Source organism: Poecile atricapillus, chromosome 2, assembly GCF_030490865.1.
Source record: "Poecile atricapillus isolate bPoeAtr1 chromosome 2, bPoeAtr1.hap1, whole genome shotgun sequence".
Classification (NCBI taxonomy): Eukaryota; Metazoa; Chordata; class Aves; order Passeriformes; family Paridae; genus Poecile; species Poecile atricapillus.
Genome location: NC_081250.1, coordinates 51,934,816 through 51,952,258, shown reverse-complemented (window position 1 = coordinate 51,952,258; position 17,443 = coordinate 51,934,816). Strand labels below are relative to the sequence as shown.

Below are 17,443 nucleotides of genomic sequence, written 5' to 3'. Positions count from 1 at the left end.
TACAGAAACTTTTACCATGTACTGCTCTAACATTTAATAGACAAGAAAACATACTTCTATACACACCCCTCAACACAGACTCCTTGCTATATCAAATACAGGTGATGCATAAATGTAATATGAAACCTTGTCCAAAATTCAAAACTACCCATAAATAAAAACTTCTGATACTTCCAGTTACTCATGACTTCCCTTTCAATCATTTTCAGTGGCTCATTGGAGAGAAATGCCAGGTATCTGCCCTCGCCAGTCACACCCCATGAAAGTGTCACCACTGGAATCTCTCAAAACCATCACTCCCTTTCACAATGCAATTTTTGTCACCTGTAAAACAAGACTCTTGAACCTGTACAAACTCTAGCCCTACACAGAACTCAGCTGATTTCAAAGGGACTGCACATAGATTTGAAAAAATGCATCTGTCAAAGAGCTTGCTGAATTCAATCTATTGCTATTTATTTCCATTAAGAACTTTTCCCAACTTCTGAACAAATTCATGATCTCCTTCCACTGTCGCATTCCTCAAGTGTTAAGTTCCTACTCTCACTTTAGCTACATGCACTTTAAAAAATCTGTTTAATGTACGTTTATAGGCGCTACATAGATGGGAGCTGCTTTAGTACCGGATGGCATAGCAGTTGCTGTGGTAACACCATTTTTTCTTAAATGATAAAGCAAGAGTGCCAGAGGCCTCTATATACTAAGAATTACGTATTAACATATCACCTCAGGCCTATAGTGAATAGTTCCCAGGAAAAGAGAGAGAGGTGTATGCTACACACACTCTCTCACGCGCGTTTCTTCGCAAGAGTTCCCATGTAAAAATTTTGGCTTCAACACATCCAGTGTGTGAGTGAAATGCCACTCAACTCCATCAAGTTCCTTCTAGCAAGTTTAGAGATATCTCATTTTTGCTAATCCATGAGACCACCACTTTGGCTGGCAGAAATCGATGCCTGAAGCCACAGTGCTTTACGCAGCCTGAAGAATTCACCCACACTAATCACATCCAAAAATACATCTAGAAACAATCTTTTCGGAAAAGAAAGTGGAAGGACAATTACCAGAATATCTACTTACTAGACTTGCCTTACCTAAGCAAAAGACTCATTGCAAGTTATAACATTGATACCATTAAATCTCGGGATGTGATTATCATCTTACCTTCGGTTTTGGAAGAATTACTTTTTGGCATAGTGTTCATACAATACAGTGGGGTATTCCATATCAGTTTTTCCCTTTAAACTAGATGAGAAGAATTTTCTTAGGCAAATAAAGTAATAAAAAAAACTTGAACCTGCAGTGGCAGGCAAAATATCCACAGACTTCAAAGGGATATGATGCCTAAGGTTTGCTGGATTGAGCCTGAAGAGAAAATGCATGTTCCTGCTGCAGTGTTACTGTAACTGAGAAGCAAGAGTTCCAGATTTTCTTCTCTCTCCTCCACCTCTCTGTAATTTTACTTTTTCCATAATCTTCCATGCATGTAGCTGCAGTACTTTTTTTTTTCAAAGTTGCACATTCTGAAGCTGGGGACCCAAATCATTTTGAGGCCCTCCTTGAATTCCACTTTACCACCCACTGCCAAGTACATCAGGAAGGTAGAGATGGAGCAAGCAAGTTTATTGAAATTCAGGATCATTAACATAAGAATTGTGTTTTTCTGGGGTAAAGCACTCCTGAAGCTGTATAGGTAGAGACTGGAGAATATATTCCCCCAAGATACTTTCCTACCTCTACCATCACCTTGTAAAGAAAATAAAGCAAATAAATATGGGTAAGCAATAACTCCAGGAGGGCAGAACTTGTGTCTATAAAGAACATTTCTGTTCCCCACCTTGCCAGAGTATAAAAGTGAAACTCCACCTACAGGCAGGTAATCCTGTAGGTGCAGCTCCTCCTTTCTATCCCATGCTGCAGAGGTGGAAAGTCCATGTTCAACTCTTCATTAAGCTTTGTATTAGCAATGTTTATGCACTGGATATGTTGAATATCACCAACAAAATATCAGTGCTGGAGCAATTCACTGCTTGACTAAACTAATGACATATTTTCCTGCTGTCCTCATTGCATTATCAGTGCAGTATTAACAGTGATGTTGCTTAATGCACTGTTAAATACCCTGTGCTATTTATTTTCTTGCAGAAGAACTTCCTTCTCTTCCCACTTTGGATTAAAGCCCATTTTGCATCACACTATGGCCAATAATTTATCTAACCAATCATGTGGAAGGGATGAGGGGAATAAAAAGGAGATAGGAAGATAGTAGCTGTGAAAACAATTTTAAAGGAACCATACATTGACACAGCTTGTAAGTTATAGACAAAATTTAAGTGCTTTTGCACTTCTTTTTTTAAATGGAGTATTAATGTGTATGAAAGTAATTAAGCCTTTTTAATATTCACTTTCTAATAACTGTAATGCCAAAAAACCCACAGTAAAAGCTAACAACATAGTAGAGATCTAGTAAACTTAAACTATTTTTTTGATTTTTATACAAACCCTGCATTGACATTGCATTTTTATGCTGATCTAATGAGCAACTGGCAGAGTGAGGCACATGAACCTCACAGGAACCCACACACAGGAACCTCAGATGTAAAGCCACCTTAGCCCAAGCCAGGTACGGGACTTCTGGGCAGCTACAGCAATTGTGGACCTGAGTCATTCATTTTTAGCTGACAGTATTTTTTTTTATTATTTATTATTAGAGTTATTACATCTTCAGAGTGAAAGCCTTATTTCATGAAATTACATAAACACCATTGATGGAAGCAATTTGTTCCAGGACCTGAAGACGTTCACTGACAATCTAGTGAAGGATGGAATTATTGTTGACAATTTTACAAAAGCTTTTATCAGACTTTATGGGCTATTAAGCCCAACAGTGCGATTACCAGTACGATATCATCTCTTTCAGTAGTACAGTGTTGGCCCACAACAATCCATTTTCTAATCCTCTCTATTATAATCAGTCTGTTTACTTAGAAGTCATATGTTTGCTATTTCTGAAATTATCTGAGTCTTTAAAACTGTACTTTAGTCCACAGATAGGATCCAATAGGTACCGTACTAAACAGGATAAAACAGCCCTTCTTTAAAATTCCAACAATCAACTCAGATCTTCTCTTCATAAATTGAAATACGAAACACAAATGTTAGCATACCTGCATTAAATTACATTATACAGACAATACAATAAAAAAGGTAGTATTTCTCTCCAGAACATCAAATGATTCAGTTCTTGACCCGAGTTTGTCACTGACACCCTTCCATGGCCTATGCTATCAGGAATTAATTTGGCTCGTCATAACTAATGACCAGACAGAAATGAAATAGAGAAGGTGTTAATTAGCTATTTTTACTCTTAATTCACTGAATAACATGTGCTCATTGATGCAAACCAGACTGCTGCTGCTCAAATCAAGATGACCCTCATTTAGAAAAAGGGTCCGCTCCTCCTTTTTTACACATGCTAAGTCTTTCATGTGTCAGCGAGAATTATCCACACATACAGATGGGAGCATCTTACACACTGATGAACACAAAACTTCCTTGGTGCTGAATTAGTTCATCTACCATAGACAACTGTGATAAACTGATGCTGCCTAGGGGATCTGCCTCATTAAGGAGGGAAAGAGAGAACAAGAGCAGATCTGAAATAATAAAATCATTAACAAGAGCACCTTGAAGAGCTTATTAGGTTGGAAACAGACTGACAATACCATTGTTCAACACTTAATTAATTACTTTTTGAAGACCAGATGGAAATAAGAGAGCATCTCAGTTGTCATCCTTTCAAATTCAAAACAAAAAGACAAATATCAAACTGATCCATTAACTGGAGATGTAGCCTAAAACAGATGTTTCAAGAAATAATGAGATCCTACCAGATAACTGAAGATGCTCAAGTTTCGACTTCACTTCTTACTGCAGACTTCCTCACTGCAGGAGGTCAAATTAGGAGCTACAAATTACTTTAACACCAAATTAAAAATGCTGCAACTCAATTACTTATCCTTACAGTCAGGTGGAAGCTGAACACACAACATAAATTTGTCTTAGGTGCTTTCCCTTCCGGATCTGCTGTGAAATTCTTGTCACTGCTCCTACTCTCGAAGACTGAACTTCTGCTGTTAATTTTAGGGTAGTGATAATGGCATCAGTATCTATCCAGATGTTACAAACATGGCAATAAAGGTAAAGTGCGGAGCTGATACTACCTTGCAAAGCACCTCACTCAGTCTGCTGCACAGACATCAGCTCAATTCTCACACTGATCTTCCTCTGCTACAAGAGTGAAGCTTTTAAATAGAAGGCTGTGCTCTGTCCCTAACATGTTTGGGTACACAAGGACCAGCTAGAAGGGGCTTCTTTCATTAGAAAGCCAAACACCTAATTGTCCACTAGTACAGGCAATCAGTGCCCTGCTGGCCATCATGCCTCACTAAGGACAGTGTCAGCATTCTGATACCAGTCAAAATTCAAATATGGAACCTGAGGTGGGAAAAAAAACTCTCTTGCTGGGCATAATTCATCTTCTGTTCACATTACCACAGGTCTCCATTAGGAAAGACCCGAATCCGTACCTGAGGGAGGGGAGATGTGATTGTTACTACTGGCTTCCCAACAGCTTGGTTTTTAGGAGCGTTTGCTGAGCCAGACTAAGGGAGAGAGGTCACACTTCCACTGTTTCCCAACTCTCCTCAAATGCCAAGGGCCCCACATCCTACACACTGCTCTGTGGTGCAAAACCCATGTTCATGCGGAAACCTAACAGCTTCAATTACGGTCTAGCTGTGACAAATCAGCTTCCAGAGTCAGGATTTTGCCAACTAACATTTCTGCTTCCAAAAAAATTGGTTTGTTTTGTTCTGGTTTAATCGGTTTTTCACTTGGGGTTTTCTGTTTGTTTTTAATGGGAAAGAAAAAAAAAAAAAAAAAAGCATGTACTTGGTGCTGAAGTCTGAAGAGCCTGTAAAACAAATTTAATCCTGTTCAAGAATTGAGAATGTCAAAATTCCATTCATGAGAAATAGGCTGCAATAAAAATGGAGGAGAAAAACTACTCCACTTCTGTAACTTGGATTTTCACTAAAGGCCCTTATTATTCAGCAGTTTCCAAAACATCATGCCAACCAGTCACTCAGACTTGAGGATAACTCCCCCACATTTTTGTGGGGGAAGGTTTCCTTGTCTTCATGTGCCCAGTAGATGATCTGTGAACCTTCCGATTTAACACACGAGAAGCAAATTTGTCAAACAGTCATATATGGTCATATCACAGCTGTCCCTTCCCAATGATTAAAGGAAATGAAGAAGTTTTTATTTTTCTCCCAGATTCTAAAGTTTGTGCAAAATTCACTGCCAATGCCTTCAGGTAGGAGAACCTCTCCTACTTCCACTCTCAGAAGAAATAGTGATCACATCTGCAAAATGGCATTTTCATCTGGCACTGAAGATCTGACATCATGATTTTGAAAGTCTCTTTTATCAAATAGGCATCCATTGTCTCTAATGTACCTTTCATGCTACATTAACAAAAAAAGTTGCAAAGAAACATGAGAGCAACATTTTCTCCTGAACAGAGCAGATGATCACTTGGCCAGTAGGCCCCAAATCCTACCTATTCTCCATACCTCCTTCAACCAGAGCTATTTATTGCCTTTGATAGTCCAGGGTGTATTTTCTTAAATTAACATTGCTTTGTCCATGGTACACGTACGACACGTACGACAGAGTAGTAAAGTGACCATACATTTTTTAAAAAATGCATGGGATTTCTCAGTTTGATAATACAGCTACCTAAAATTAACCCAAACTACAAAATAACAACATCAGGAAGCAAAGAGCAAGAAGACATTTTCTTCCTTGTCTTCTACATTTAATTGCAATGCCCTCACCCCAAGCCCAAGAGCAAAAGTTGCAGGTGACCCATGAAACACCAGCACATAATCATGAACACATCTGAGAAAAGCAATTTTCTGCACCTCTGGTTATACACATCCATGGGAGTTGATGGCCAAGTAAGAAATAAAAGAAAGCTAGGACTGCAGCAACTGTAAATATTTAGGAAGCACCTGCTTGAGAATTGCCCACTACAGTTAACAGAAAATGGATGTGCCCCTGGCCAGGTGACTTCTTTTTCCCGTTAAGTATCTGTTTGTAGAAAATTCACAAGAAAATATAAGTGTAGAAGATACAGCACAACACCACCTGTGCAAAACAAATGTGCATCTCATTTTAATGTGAGCTCTGGTTAAGTGGCTTGTGTTGAAATGCTGCCTAGCATTCCAAGTGTAAACCAGCTTAATCATATCTATTGAAAACCACATAATAAATAACATGAAATATGCAGCATGCCATCCTAATTGCAGAGGTTGTCTCACTTACTAGAAGTCATTTATTTATTCAAATGACTTGAGCTACGTGATTCAATCTGAATCATGGGAACTAGTTACTGATTTGTGCAAACAGCCTCTTACTTCTTTGCTAAAGGCATTGTTGAAATAACTGACCCAACTGCTAAAACAAGCTTCTTCCTTGAACCCTGCGCCTCCTGCTTTAGTTTTACCTCCTGAGTGAACTTCAGAAAACATCATTGTTCTACAAAAACATTGTGAACTTAATTAAAAATAAGAAAAAAAATTTCCAATATAATTAATTAATAATACAATGGAAAAATTGGTATTTTCAAGATTAAATAATTCCTTAGTAATAGGGAACTGCATGTGCAGCCATAACTTTACTTTGCAGAATTGAAATATAAAGCTCTCAAGAAGAAACATCTACTGCCTCAGATGTGAATCAAACTCAACTTTCAGAATTACACATATGTCTCAGATCTTAATGGGGGAGGGGGAGTGAATACATATCCCCAGACAGAAGAAGTTACAATTTTATTTTTTTTTTTGGTTGGTTTGTTTTAGGGTTTGGTTTGTTTTGGTTTTTTTAAGTTAGGACTTGCAAATGTGAAAATTGCCATCATAACTATGCTGCAGCTACATAGAAAGCATAATTTAGGAAACAGTTCAGACTTTACATCTGCTTGCACCCAACCTTGATTTGCAGCTACTGTCTCACACTGCTGTTATTTCAGGAGGTGCTGGGGCTTCCCCAGGGCGGTGGAACAAGGGGCCAGGCATGCTGAGCCCTACCACAGGCAGGGAGTGAGCACGCCTCAGCGCCAGGAGCCAAGCCAGATGCATGCCACCACAGGTCACCTCATCCCAGGCTCTGGCCAGCCTCCATCAAGGGACATGTCCCCAGGGAAGGGTGCTCAGAAGGGCCTTCAGGAAAGGGAAGGAATGATGGTCCGCATGAGATATTTTTTCAAAGCTTGCAAATAGGCCCCAAGTAGGATGTTGGTTACCTTCAGTTCCAGGCAGTGTTTATCATCGGCTTGGGCATGGGGTGTGTTGGGGGTTAGGTGGTTTGTTTTTTTTTTTAGTTCTGGCTTCCCTGTGGAATTTTTACCCATCAGTTTCGGGGGAGGGGGGGGGGGGGACCTAACTGTGGGTATTTGGTGGGTGCTTGAGAGAGAAGACAAAGAGTTCGGCCGGGCCCAGGGGGGAAGGGGGTAGGAAAAAAGGAGGGTGGGGACAGTTTGATGGGCTTTCTTCAGCTTCAGAGGACACTTTGGGCGAGGAGCTGTTGCCCAGACGGAGCTGCTGCTTCTTCTCCTTCTCCCCTCTTTGTTGGTGGCCTCGCACCCTCTGTCCTGCTGGGACGTGTGGCAGTGCCAGGCACCGCCACGGAGCTGCTGATTCACCTCATCCACCAGCCCAGGATCTCAGCTCATCCCTGCTGTTCCAGCCGACTGTTTCCTCAGAGCCCTGCAGGAGCACCGGGACTGACTGCCCGAGGGGTTTGTGAAAACAAAGCCTCTCCTCCATCCTGTCTCAGCCGAGAAAGCTGTCACAGGGTCCCTGTTTCTGTGTTCTTGCTAATGCTGTAGTTATCATTGTTTGTTTGCCTGGTTATACTAGTAAAGAACTGTTATTCCTATCCCCAGATCTCTGCCTGAAAGCCCCCTGATTTCAGAATTATAATAATTCGGAGGGAGGGGTCTACATTCTTTCATCCCAAGGGAGGCTCCTGCCCTCCCTAGCAGACACCTGTCTTCTAGAACCAAGAGAGGGTGAGAGGCCAAAATACTAGCAGGCAACTCCATCAGTGGCCAGATGTGTTGCCTCAGGCAAGCATTCAAAGTGTCTGTGGCTTCGATCCCTTGAATCACGATAGGTAAAACAATACTTTTCCCTATCTAGGAAAAATGTTGTGTGAGCTCGAAGTGCCCCAGTGCCAAGACTGGCTGATTTCCAGGGTTTTCCTGGTTATCTTCATATTTACTGTAGAATCTGGGGATGGGAAGGCAGGGAGGTATTATGCCACCATGTTCTGATTACCAAATATACAAACCCCGTTCCCACAAAGTGATAATTTTCTTCTTGTAAAAGCCAGAGCTAAAATACTACTATCCTGTCATCAAGACAGCTGGCTTATATCCTCTTCTTCTTCCTTCCACCTCTTACCCAGAAAACATCCTGTCGGCTTCCCTGCCGACTCATTCAACCCTACTGATCTCTGCACCCAGGAAGGAGCCATCTACCTTGGCAGAGAGGTTCTGGCATGACTGCCTTTGCTAGTCCTGAATATTTACAGTTTTCCAGTTTGGGATGGAGGGGGCTGGCAAACCCCCCACTTTTCCAGTGGAGGATACTCCCGGGGAGGCTACCCACCTTTCACACAGCACCTTTGCAAGGTAAAGCAACCAGAGAGAGGTAACCGCTAGACAGGAAGGCTTTTAACCCACACAGAAGCGTTGCTGGCCCTTGGGGCATTGCTACTGCTCGGCAGTGTCACCCTGCCTGCTCAGAGCCCCGGCCCGCCTGCTCCTGCACCTCCAGCAACGAGCCTGCAAGCCTTGGGCTCCTCCTCTGGAGCTCACCGATGTGCGCTGAAAACACCCAGCACGCTGATGCCAGGGAGGTAATGGATACCAAGCTTCCTTTAATTTAAACATACTTATTTACCCCTATTTCATTATTTTTACTATTTCATTATTTCAATTTATGAAAATAGAAAAAAGTGATCACAAGCATTTTGGACTTCATTTAACTCAGTGTTCACAGAGATCAGAGCAGAACTATTAATGTGTATACAAATGACAGTTTACCTCACTCCCAAAACCTTATTTTTCTGAGCCAAGCTCCGCAAACATGCCTTGGCCAAAAAAACTAAGTGGGAGGGAGGTATAAGAAAATCAAGTGGTATTCTGGTATTTTCAAAATAAACCTGCAAATTTTCATTTCAAACAACATTTCATTTAGCTTCTTACCCAACTTGAAAAGAAATCGTCTCAAGTCAAATTTGATCTTCCAGATTATATTAAAACAGGCCTTTTTTCTCGATGTTTTGTTGCTTTTTTTTTTTTTTCTCTTCACTTCACTAAAACCACCTCTGACATACTTGTTTCAGTATGACTGGAAATTTTTCTTTTTTTCTAGGTTTTTTTTCCCTCTTCACCCACTGAAACAAACAAAAGCCACCCGTGATTCAATGCACTCTGCAAGTAGAACATGCATGTGAACACGTAGATGTTTACTTTCATGTACGCAGATGTGCTGGGCAGACGAAGGAACGCTGGCAGAAGGAGAATCCCTGCATCTGCCTTGCATGGATCTGTCAACAGGCAAAACACACTTTGCACTGGAGCTTCCAAAGGAAAGCTCACACATCCCTATGGGATATATAAATCCAGCACGTCTCTCTCCTAACTATGCCTTCTGTTCGTTAAAAAATAATGTTAAAAAGGTGTGGTAGCACTTGCACTTGTTAGCTCAATGGCCAACCCACATTTCCCACATCTTTTCTCTCTGGTCATCAGAAAGATTTCCTGTTTAAACACACAATCTCACAGGTAGGTTTCTCATGTTTCTTCCTTTGAGCAACCCTCAATAACACTAAGCATACACAGCACAATACCCACACCTACACATTCCCCCTATAAGACAAACTACAAAGTCATGTCGCAGTTCCTAATAAATAACATCTTGCTTCAGCAGAAATAGACATTTATTTTACTCCAACTTCTCTGTGCAGAGGAGTACATTTTTTTTTCCACATTTCCTTTAAGAATGACTTCTTCTGCACATACTAATGCCAAATGTTCTGTAACTATTTCTGAAATTAAAAAAAAATACACTATTACTCAATACTGTTAGGTCAGCAGAATTCAGACATAAAAAAGGAAGCATTACAATTCTTTTTGCCATAGTTGGAAGGCAAGAAGTAACATAACCAGAATGGACTGAAACACCACTAAGTCTCATACTGTACCTACTAATAGTGCTCCTAGTAGTTCCTGGAAGAAGGGGCACAGGAGAAGGTCAAATCCTTATGTACCTAAAAGTATCAGTATGTACTGTATTCAGCTGAACAAGGACTGTCAAAGTTCACACAAAACATCAAGCAGCGGATTTCCACACTGTGTACCACTAACCCCTGGAAAAACGTAATTCACCTGAACACTTTCTAGCAACACCTACATAGACCCGTAGTGCAGGCTCTCCATGTCCTCATGCATTTCACAAGCTCTCTAGAGCCAAGAGTAGCAGAGGTTCTCAGGAACAGAGGATTTCTGATGTGTCACATCCAACACAGCTCTTATATCACCCTCATCACCAGAGGTGTGTGGCATTGCAGAAGCCTTGTTTGAAGGGTGCATCCCAGGGCCCCTCATTACTATCCCTGTTCCTCTGCCATAGAGCTCAGCATTACACAGCTCCTGGCCATGGTCTCTCTTACAGGTGCTCAGGACCCAGAGAGGCAAGTTCTGCACTTAGAGCAAGATGTGTTGCTCAAGCTGACCTCAAGGCAAGTGCGAGACAGGCAACTACCCCTGTCACTGCAGAAGCTCTGCTCGAGTGTTTATCGAAGGCTACACACCTTCTACAACTGCCACAAAGCAAATGCAGGAAGCAAAAAGTGAGAACGATCCTTCCACTGAGAAGCAAATAACAGCTCTGCTGCATTTCCTAAGAACTTTCTTTTGCTGATAAATCTAGTCATGTCCCAGCCAAGTTGAATGTGATTCTTGTGCCAGATGAGCCCTGACTGACAGAAATTAATTTTCCACTAGTAGATGTCCAAAGGAGAGCTGTACAGCAGAACAGAGGTTTGAGAAATTATAAAAACAATTAGAAGATGCCTAATGCAATTCACAGAATTCCAAAATGACAATTATTCTACCTAGCAAGTAATATTTTTACATAATTTGACCAGTCTAGATTTATAAAGTTTGGCAGCCAGGTCATCCCAGGAAGCGTTCCTAATATAGAACAGCCAGAAAATGCTTTTTTGAGTACAGCCAGTTCTGGCTCCCAAATAAAAGTTCTACAAGTCAAATTTGTGTTACACAAACCCTTTTGCAATACAGATCCAAGTCTAACATGAGATTTAACACAAGTTCTCATACCAGTAAATGCTGGTGTTTATAACGTTAAGATGCTGACACAAATTTTGAGTATCAGTTCTTTCTGGGATAATCCACTCACATGCAGAGTGTGACTGTACTCTCTGATGCACACATACTACTGAAACCTGGACTAGAGCAAGAGTTTGTAGTAACATCAACAGTTTCTGAATGCAAAACCATTCCATGAAGGTACTGTCATCCTCCCGAAAATGAAGTAAACCTTCCACCAGGCTTGTTTCTGAAGAGCAATTAAGCAAAGGCAGTTTGTGTTCAAGGAAGATAAGGACACTTTCTGAAGGAACTGGTTTGGCTAGTCAGCTATCTTGCTGCTAAAGCTAGCATAACCCAGTGATTTCAGTGATACATGGATACCTAAATGCAAAAGTCAGCCCTGAGGACCATAATGGCACTGTGCGACACTCCCCAAAAGTTTCTCTTTATAAATTAACAAATAAATTACAACGGACTACTCTGATTGTAAAGTCTCCAGGGCATTGATCTTGATTTCCTATTTATCTGCAAATCTCTTAATATACTCTTGATGCAAGAAATAACACATTCGTATTTAGTAGCACTTCAGCATCTAGTTTGCTCACCATACACACACACTTTGCTGAGAGGCCAATCTCCCTTGTAAAATTTTGCACAGTCACTATATTTTGCAGATTGCCTGAATTAAGGAGATGACTGCTAGCATTTTACCTTCCCTTCACTGATCTTAATGATGGTTTTTGGTTTTGTTCTTATGCATTCACACACTGACGCACTGGAGTAAAAACAGCTCTACACCCAACACTATTTATTTATTTCTATTATCTCACCAAGCTGAGCTGTATCAGTATCTAAGTTTCCATTTCTCTAACTGTATTTACCATCAAGACTGCACAGATTTATTTTAATTTACAAATCCAGGAATGTTTGGTCATTTATCAAGGAGAATAGAAAAAGTTGCATAGACAAGACCTCACATAATGAATACCTACACAAACATACTAGCTCCCATCCACATAGAAAATTCTACTTCTGTCAGTGGTAATACACAGGAATGAGAGAACAGTGTACCAGCTCAGCCAAACTGTGGATGTGTGGGCAGCCCCCTGCTCTTGGGACGCCCCCATAGCAGGCACAACTCACAGGCTTCTCCTGTCAGATCTCTGCTCCACAGAGCAGCAGCCAGGTTACACTGGAGTGCAGCTAAAAAGGCACTAGATGCTTGCATGTAGCTGGATCAAGCTCTGCACAATCCACAAAGACTCGTCTACTTGTACACATCTGCCACAAGTAAGCAGGGAATAATACACAGCACAGAAACTACAAGACAATGTAAAGGGCAGCAATACTCAATATAAATACACACAGAGCCCACACGTAAACACTGCACAGGATATTAGACAAAGGTTTTTCACTTCACATGGACCTGAATACTTCAATACCCTTAAAGAACTTAGTACTTTGTATAAGACTCCAAGTACAGAAAGCTACCACAGTCCACTCTGTCAGCTCCCAAGCAGCCCGGCACGCCTGTCCCGACATGGAGCAGCACACTCCCAACCCACAACAGCTGCAGCTACAGACCCAAACTAGAGATATAAAACCAATATATAGCAACAAAAAGCAATCTGCTGGACCGTAGCACTGTCGCCAAGCACTAGCACACGAAAAGGACATGGGTCAAATGCATCCAGCGTAAGTGGCATGCCAGCTATCACAGGTATTTATCTCAGGTACCACCAATTAGGCCTCCCAGGGTACATTAGTTGAAATCTGGATTAGTTCCACTGTGCTTAATGTGGGTCAACATCAGAGCAGGTAGATAGAGGCGGGTATTGATCCCTGAGATGAGAGTACTGCACTTTTGAGCAATGCTGTTTGGTCCTGGAGTATGTTCAATTAAGACTTTTTTTTTTTATCTTAATGAGCACAGTGTTATAACAAAATCAGTTTTCTCTCGTCCATCTTCAAGAAAATTAATTCTACAGTTTTGGGAGAAGACACAATTGTATTTAAATTTCCATTCAAACATTATGTTGATTGGATTTTATAGGCTGATTCTGATGTTCTCCTAACAGTTGCCTAGGTGTCTTTTCTTTTTTTCAGGCATCTCCTTTTGGTAATAGAACTAATCAGGCTGAAGTTTTAAGAAGTGTCATTTCACATGCGATTTGAACTTGCAGAAGTGTTGCATTTATTTACAATAGCAAGTTTTCTTTCAGCATTTCTCTGAATTGTGATGCTAGTTCTTATAATTTTAACAAGGAGGCAGTCCCCAACATACACTGATCCTCTATTACCTGCTGGACCTGTTGCTTGAAATCAGTATCTCACCATTCTCAGATGCTGCTTCATTTTGTGCCTATAAGTAATTTTCTTGCTTATCTTCAAGTGTGGGGAGAAACTAATGAAGTCGAATCAATTGATTAATGCTTTCTGAAGAAATGCTTCTGCCTTCATCTCTGCCACTGAGCCTCCAGCTCTTACCAGAGGAACAGTTGCTTGCTGCCACAACATCCTGAGAATAACCTCTACTGGATTTATCATGTAGCTTTTGATTATTTAGTAGTCCTCAAAGAACTAGCAACCTCCTAAGCTCATGAGACACAGAATTAAACATTATAAACAAGGTATTTCTCCTCACTCTTTCCATATTATATAGGACATGTGCACCTCAGACTGCATCTCAAAAGACAGGCAGAGCAGATGGGAGGCACTTTACTTCTCATCGGCTTCAAAGGGTGAGGAAAAATAAATAAATAAAAAGAAAACCGGGAGAGAAAAACTGCCCATGTTACATCAACAACAGGTATGAACTTGATTTCTGGAACAAGAGAATCTTTCCGCTTTTTAAAGGTTGTGCAACTAGTTCTTTTGGATGGGGTGTTCCTCACTTTCAGGGCGGCTTTACAGTCCACAGTCACGAAAGACTCTCAGCTGCTCTAAGCCATGCAGTCAGCCCTTCTAGAAAGTAATAGTTCTCCCGCTTTTTCTTTAAAAAGAATCAAAGGAAAAAGAAGAAAAACCAAACCACCCAAATCTGCATTTTTTCCTCTGGCTGGCAGATTTCCAAGATAAAGAGGACTGCTCTCCGGCTGGAACAGCAGCCGGGGCCTGCTCTCCAAACTCACAAAAGAGAACACCACACACAGAGAAAAAGCGACGGGTCTGACCGGCCAGAAACGTCTTCTCACCCTCTGAGACAGCTTCTCCAATAGAGCAGGAAAGCCCAAGCATCGGCGGCAGCCCCACGCCCGGCCCCACAGCCAGCCCTGCCGGGCTGTTCCCACGCACCGCCGGGACGGGACGGGAAAGGGACGGGAAAGGGACGGGACGGCGGCTCCTTCGCGCCGGGTCGGGCAGGGATAAATCGCTCCTCTTTCTGATAACTGGGGCACCGGAACGCACACGAAGTTTCCCTTCTTTTCAGCCACCCCTCCCCAGGTGTACACCTCTTTCTATTATTACTATGACTATTTCTGAACGGGACAAGCGGAGGTGGCCGGGTCAGAGCGGCAGCGGGTTACCGGAGCGCTGCTTTCCCGGGAACCCCGCGGCTTTTCCCCGCCGCCACCGTGCAGGGCTGCGCTGGGCTGAGCCGGGGAGCGCTCTCCGGGGAGCGACTGGGCAAGGTGGGAAGAAGAAAAAAAGAAACACTAAAGGAGAGAAGCACAACCGATGAGATGTGCCAAGGCTTATTCCCTTTTATTTCCTCCACCCCCACAAAAGAAAATAAGCCAAGAATCAGGAAGTCAGGGCTGCGTGGTCGCTGCTATAGGTTTGATTTTCTCCCCGTTTCTCCTCTCTCTCTGCTTTTGGGGTGAGTTTTTTTTTTGTTTTGATTTGTTGTTTGTTTGGTTTTTTTTCTTAGGGAAATAAGTATTTGGGACTTTCCCTCCGCCTCTCCCCACGGGAGGCCGCGGCACGCAGCCGCCCGCAGCCCCGGCTCCCTGGTCCCCCGGGACGCGGCCGGCAAAGGGCGGCGGGACCCCCGCGTCCCCCTTACCTTTCTTTCCCTCCACGGCGAGGCAGAGAGCGAGGCGCCCCAGCAGCAGCACCAGGACAGCGGCGCCGCGGGGCCCGGCGGCAGCGAGGGGGCTGCGGCCGCCCATGCTGCGGGACCGCCGCTCCCTCGCCGGAGTGCCTGGGGAGTCCTCGGGGGTCGGACGGGACGAGCGCACGGAGGATGCCGGGGAGTCGCTCCTGCTCTGCTCTGCTCTTCTCCCGCCGCAGCGATCAGCTCCTCTCCGGCGCTCTGCCCTGCGCGGCTCCGAGCAGCATGCTGGAGGGCGGCCGTCGAGGTCTGCGCGCACACGTGCGTGCCCCGCTGCGGGCGGGCTGCGGGCGGGCTGCTGCCTTCCTCCTCCTCCTCCTCCCAGCTCCGCTCCTCCTGCTGCAGGCGGCGGCGGGTGCACAAGGGCTTGCGGAGCGGCTGGAGCCGGCTGTGGGACGGGGTGCGCCCGGCTGCGCTCTCCACTCGGTCGCGGAGCGCAGGGGCTCCCTCTGGGGACGCCAAGGAGGAGGAGGATGGGGAGGGAGCAAGGAGGAGAGGGGAGGAGAAACCGGCAGAGCCTTCCCCGCCCAGGTGGAGAAGGGGCGGCACCCCACCTGTCCCGGAATATAGGGTAAGAGGAGGTGCGAGCGGGGACGAGATAGTTTAGCCGTTCCTCCTTGCTCGGAAGGGTGTGTACGTGTGGATTTTCTACTTCCCGGCAGTTTCTGGCCGGCAGCTGCCAAAGGCATGAGCGTGCATTTGCGCCACTGCTCGCAAAAAAAGCGGCGTGGCCTTAACGCAGCTTCTGCCTTTCGTGTCCCCGCCCGGGAGTGGCGGGGGGCAGAGGTTTTACGGCAGTGCGGCTGTTCCGGGGGGATTGCAGCAGAAGAGCTGTCCCGACCCGTCCCGTTCCTCTGTCCCGTCGCAGCGCCAGAGAGGGGAGTGCGGGAGAACTGAGGCGTTTTACTGGGAGCAGCATCTCCGGGGCTCTGGCCTCGTTTCTGCCCCCCGAAATGTGCGGAGCCCACTCGTCCTCTGTGGATAGTCCTGCTCTGGTTCTGGTCATTTTATTCCCAATACTTGTAAGGCCAAGTGTGTGCGTGGAATGAAACAGCGCACTTTAAACGCGTATTTAACACACGGATAACAAAATCCACGTCTGCCCGTACCGCTTCTATTCCCCTGCCACCGGCACTGAGAAAGTGCTCCTTGCTTCGCGTAACAAGTTACTTAATAAACACAAAACAGCACAAGTGTTCCTGAGGTGCTACAAGTACATCCAGAGACATAAAAGAGTACCTGTATGGTGCTCCTTTCCTCCACGAGGAAAATCCAATCTATTCAGTATTCATTATAATATTCCTGTGTTTTTTTAACAGGCTGTTTCTCTGGGAAGTGGGAGGAAGCACTGTCTTGTCCCTCAGGTGTGTAAATAGGACACAGACGTGCCACTTGTCTGGACTGGGGTTTCTCCGAGTAAATCATGATTCAACACTTCAAACTTGCTGAACGTTGGTGTAATTTCTTCATAAAGCTCTTGTGAGGGCTTAGGTTACACAGTCAATAGGATATGAAGACTTAAAACTGCTGTGATTAAGTGGGGACTCCAGAACTAAAGCAAATGATGGTGTCAGGTTTGGGAAATTCCGTGCTAAATGTCTGTGTCGGTCACAGGGCACTGGAACACAAAAGATTGCAAAACAGCCACTGAGTGTACCTTGACTTTTCTCTGTTATGCATGCTTCTCTGAGAGATGCATCACCCTTCTCCTACCACCCAAATTCCTCTGTAAAATCTTTTCTTTTTTTCTGATAATTTGACTAGCCACTGTCGTAACTAGGCAAAGAAAGCTACCATCCCATTTACACATCCTAGCTCAAAGCCCGATGCCTGACCAAGATGAGGTGCATTACAAGACAGCTTTCACATGCTGTAGATGACATTCTGGATCGATTATATATTGTAAACAATGTGACAGA

At 43.7% G+C, this 17,443-nt stretch overlaps 1 protein-coding gene across 2 annotated transcripts in view; it reads right to left on the bottom strand.

Annotated features, from left to right (window-relative positions):
* EGFR (epidermal growth factor receptor) overlaps positions 1–16,502 on the bottom strand; it is a 154,864-nt gene extending 138,362 nt beyond the window's left edge. The window contains exon 1 of one of the 2 annotated variants that reach the window (XM_058832258.1): positions 15,477–16,502. In XM_058832258.1, the coding sequence (XP_058688241.1) occupies positions 15,477–15,582 (106 nt within the window). In that variant the 5' untranslated portion in view covers positions 15,583–16,502. The remainder of the gene's footprint in view (positions 1–15,476) is intronic. The other variant, XM_058832257.1, reaches the window with a different exon arrangement.
* Between the last annotated feature and the right edge of the window lie 941 nt (positions 16,503–17,443).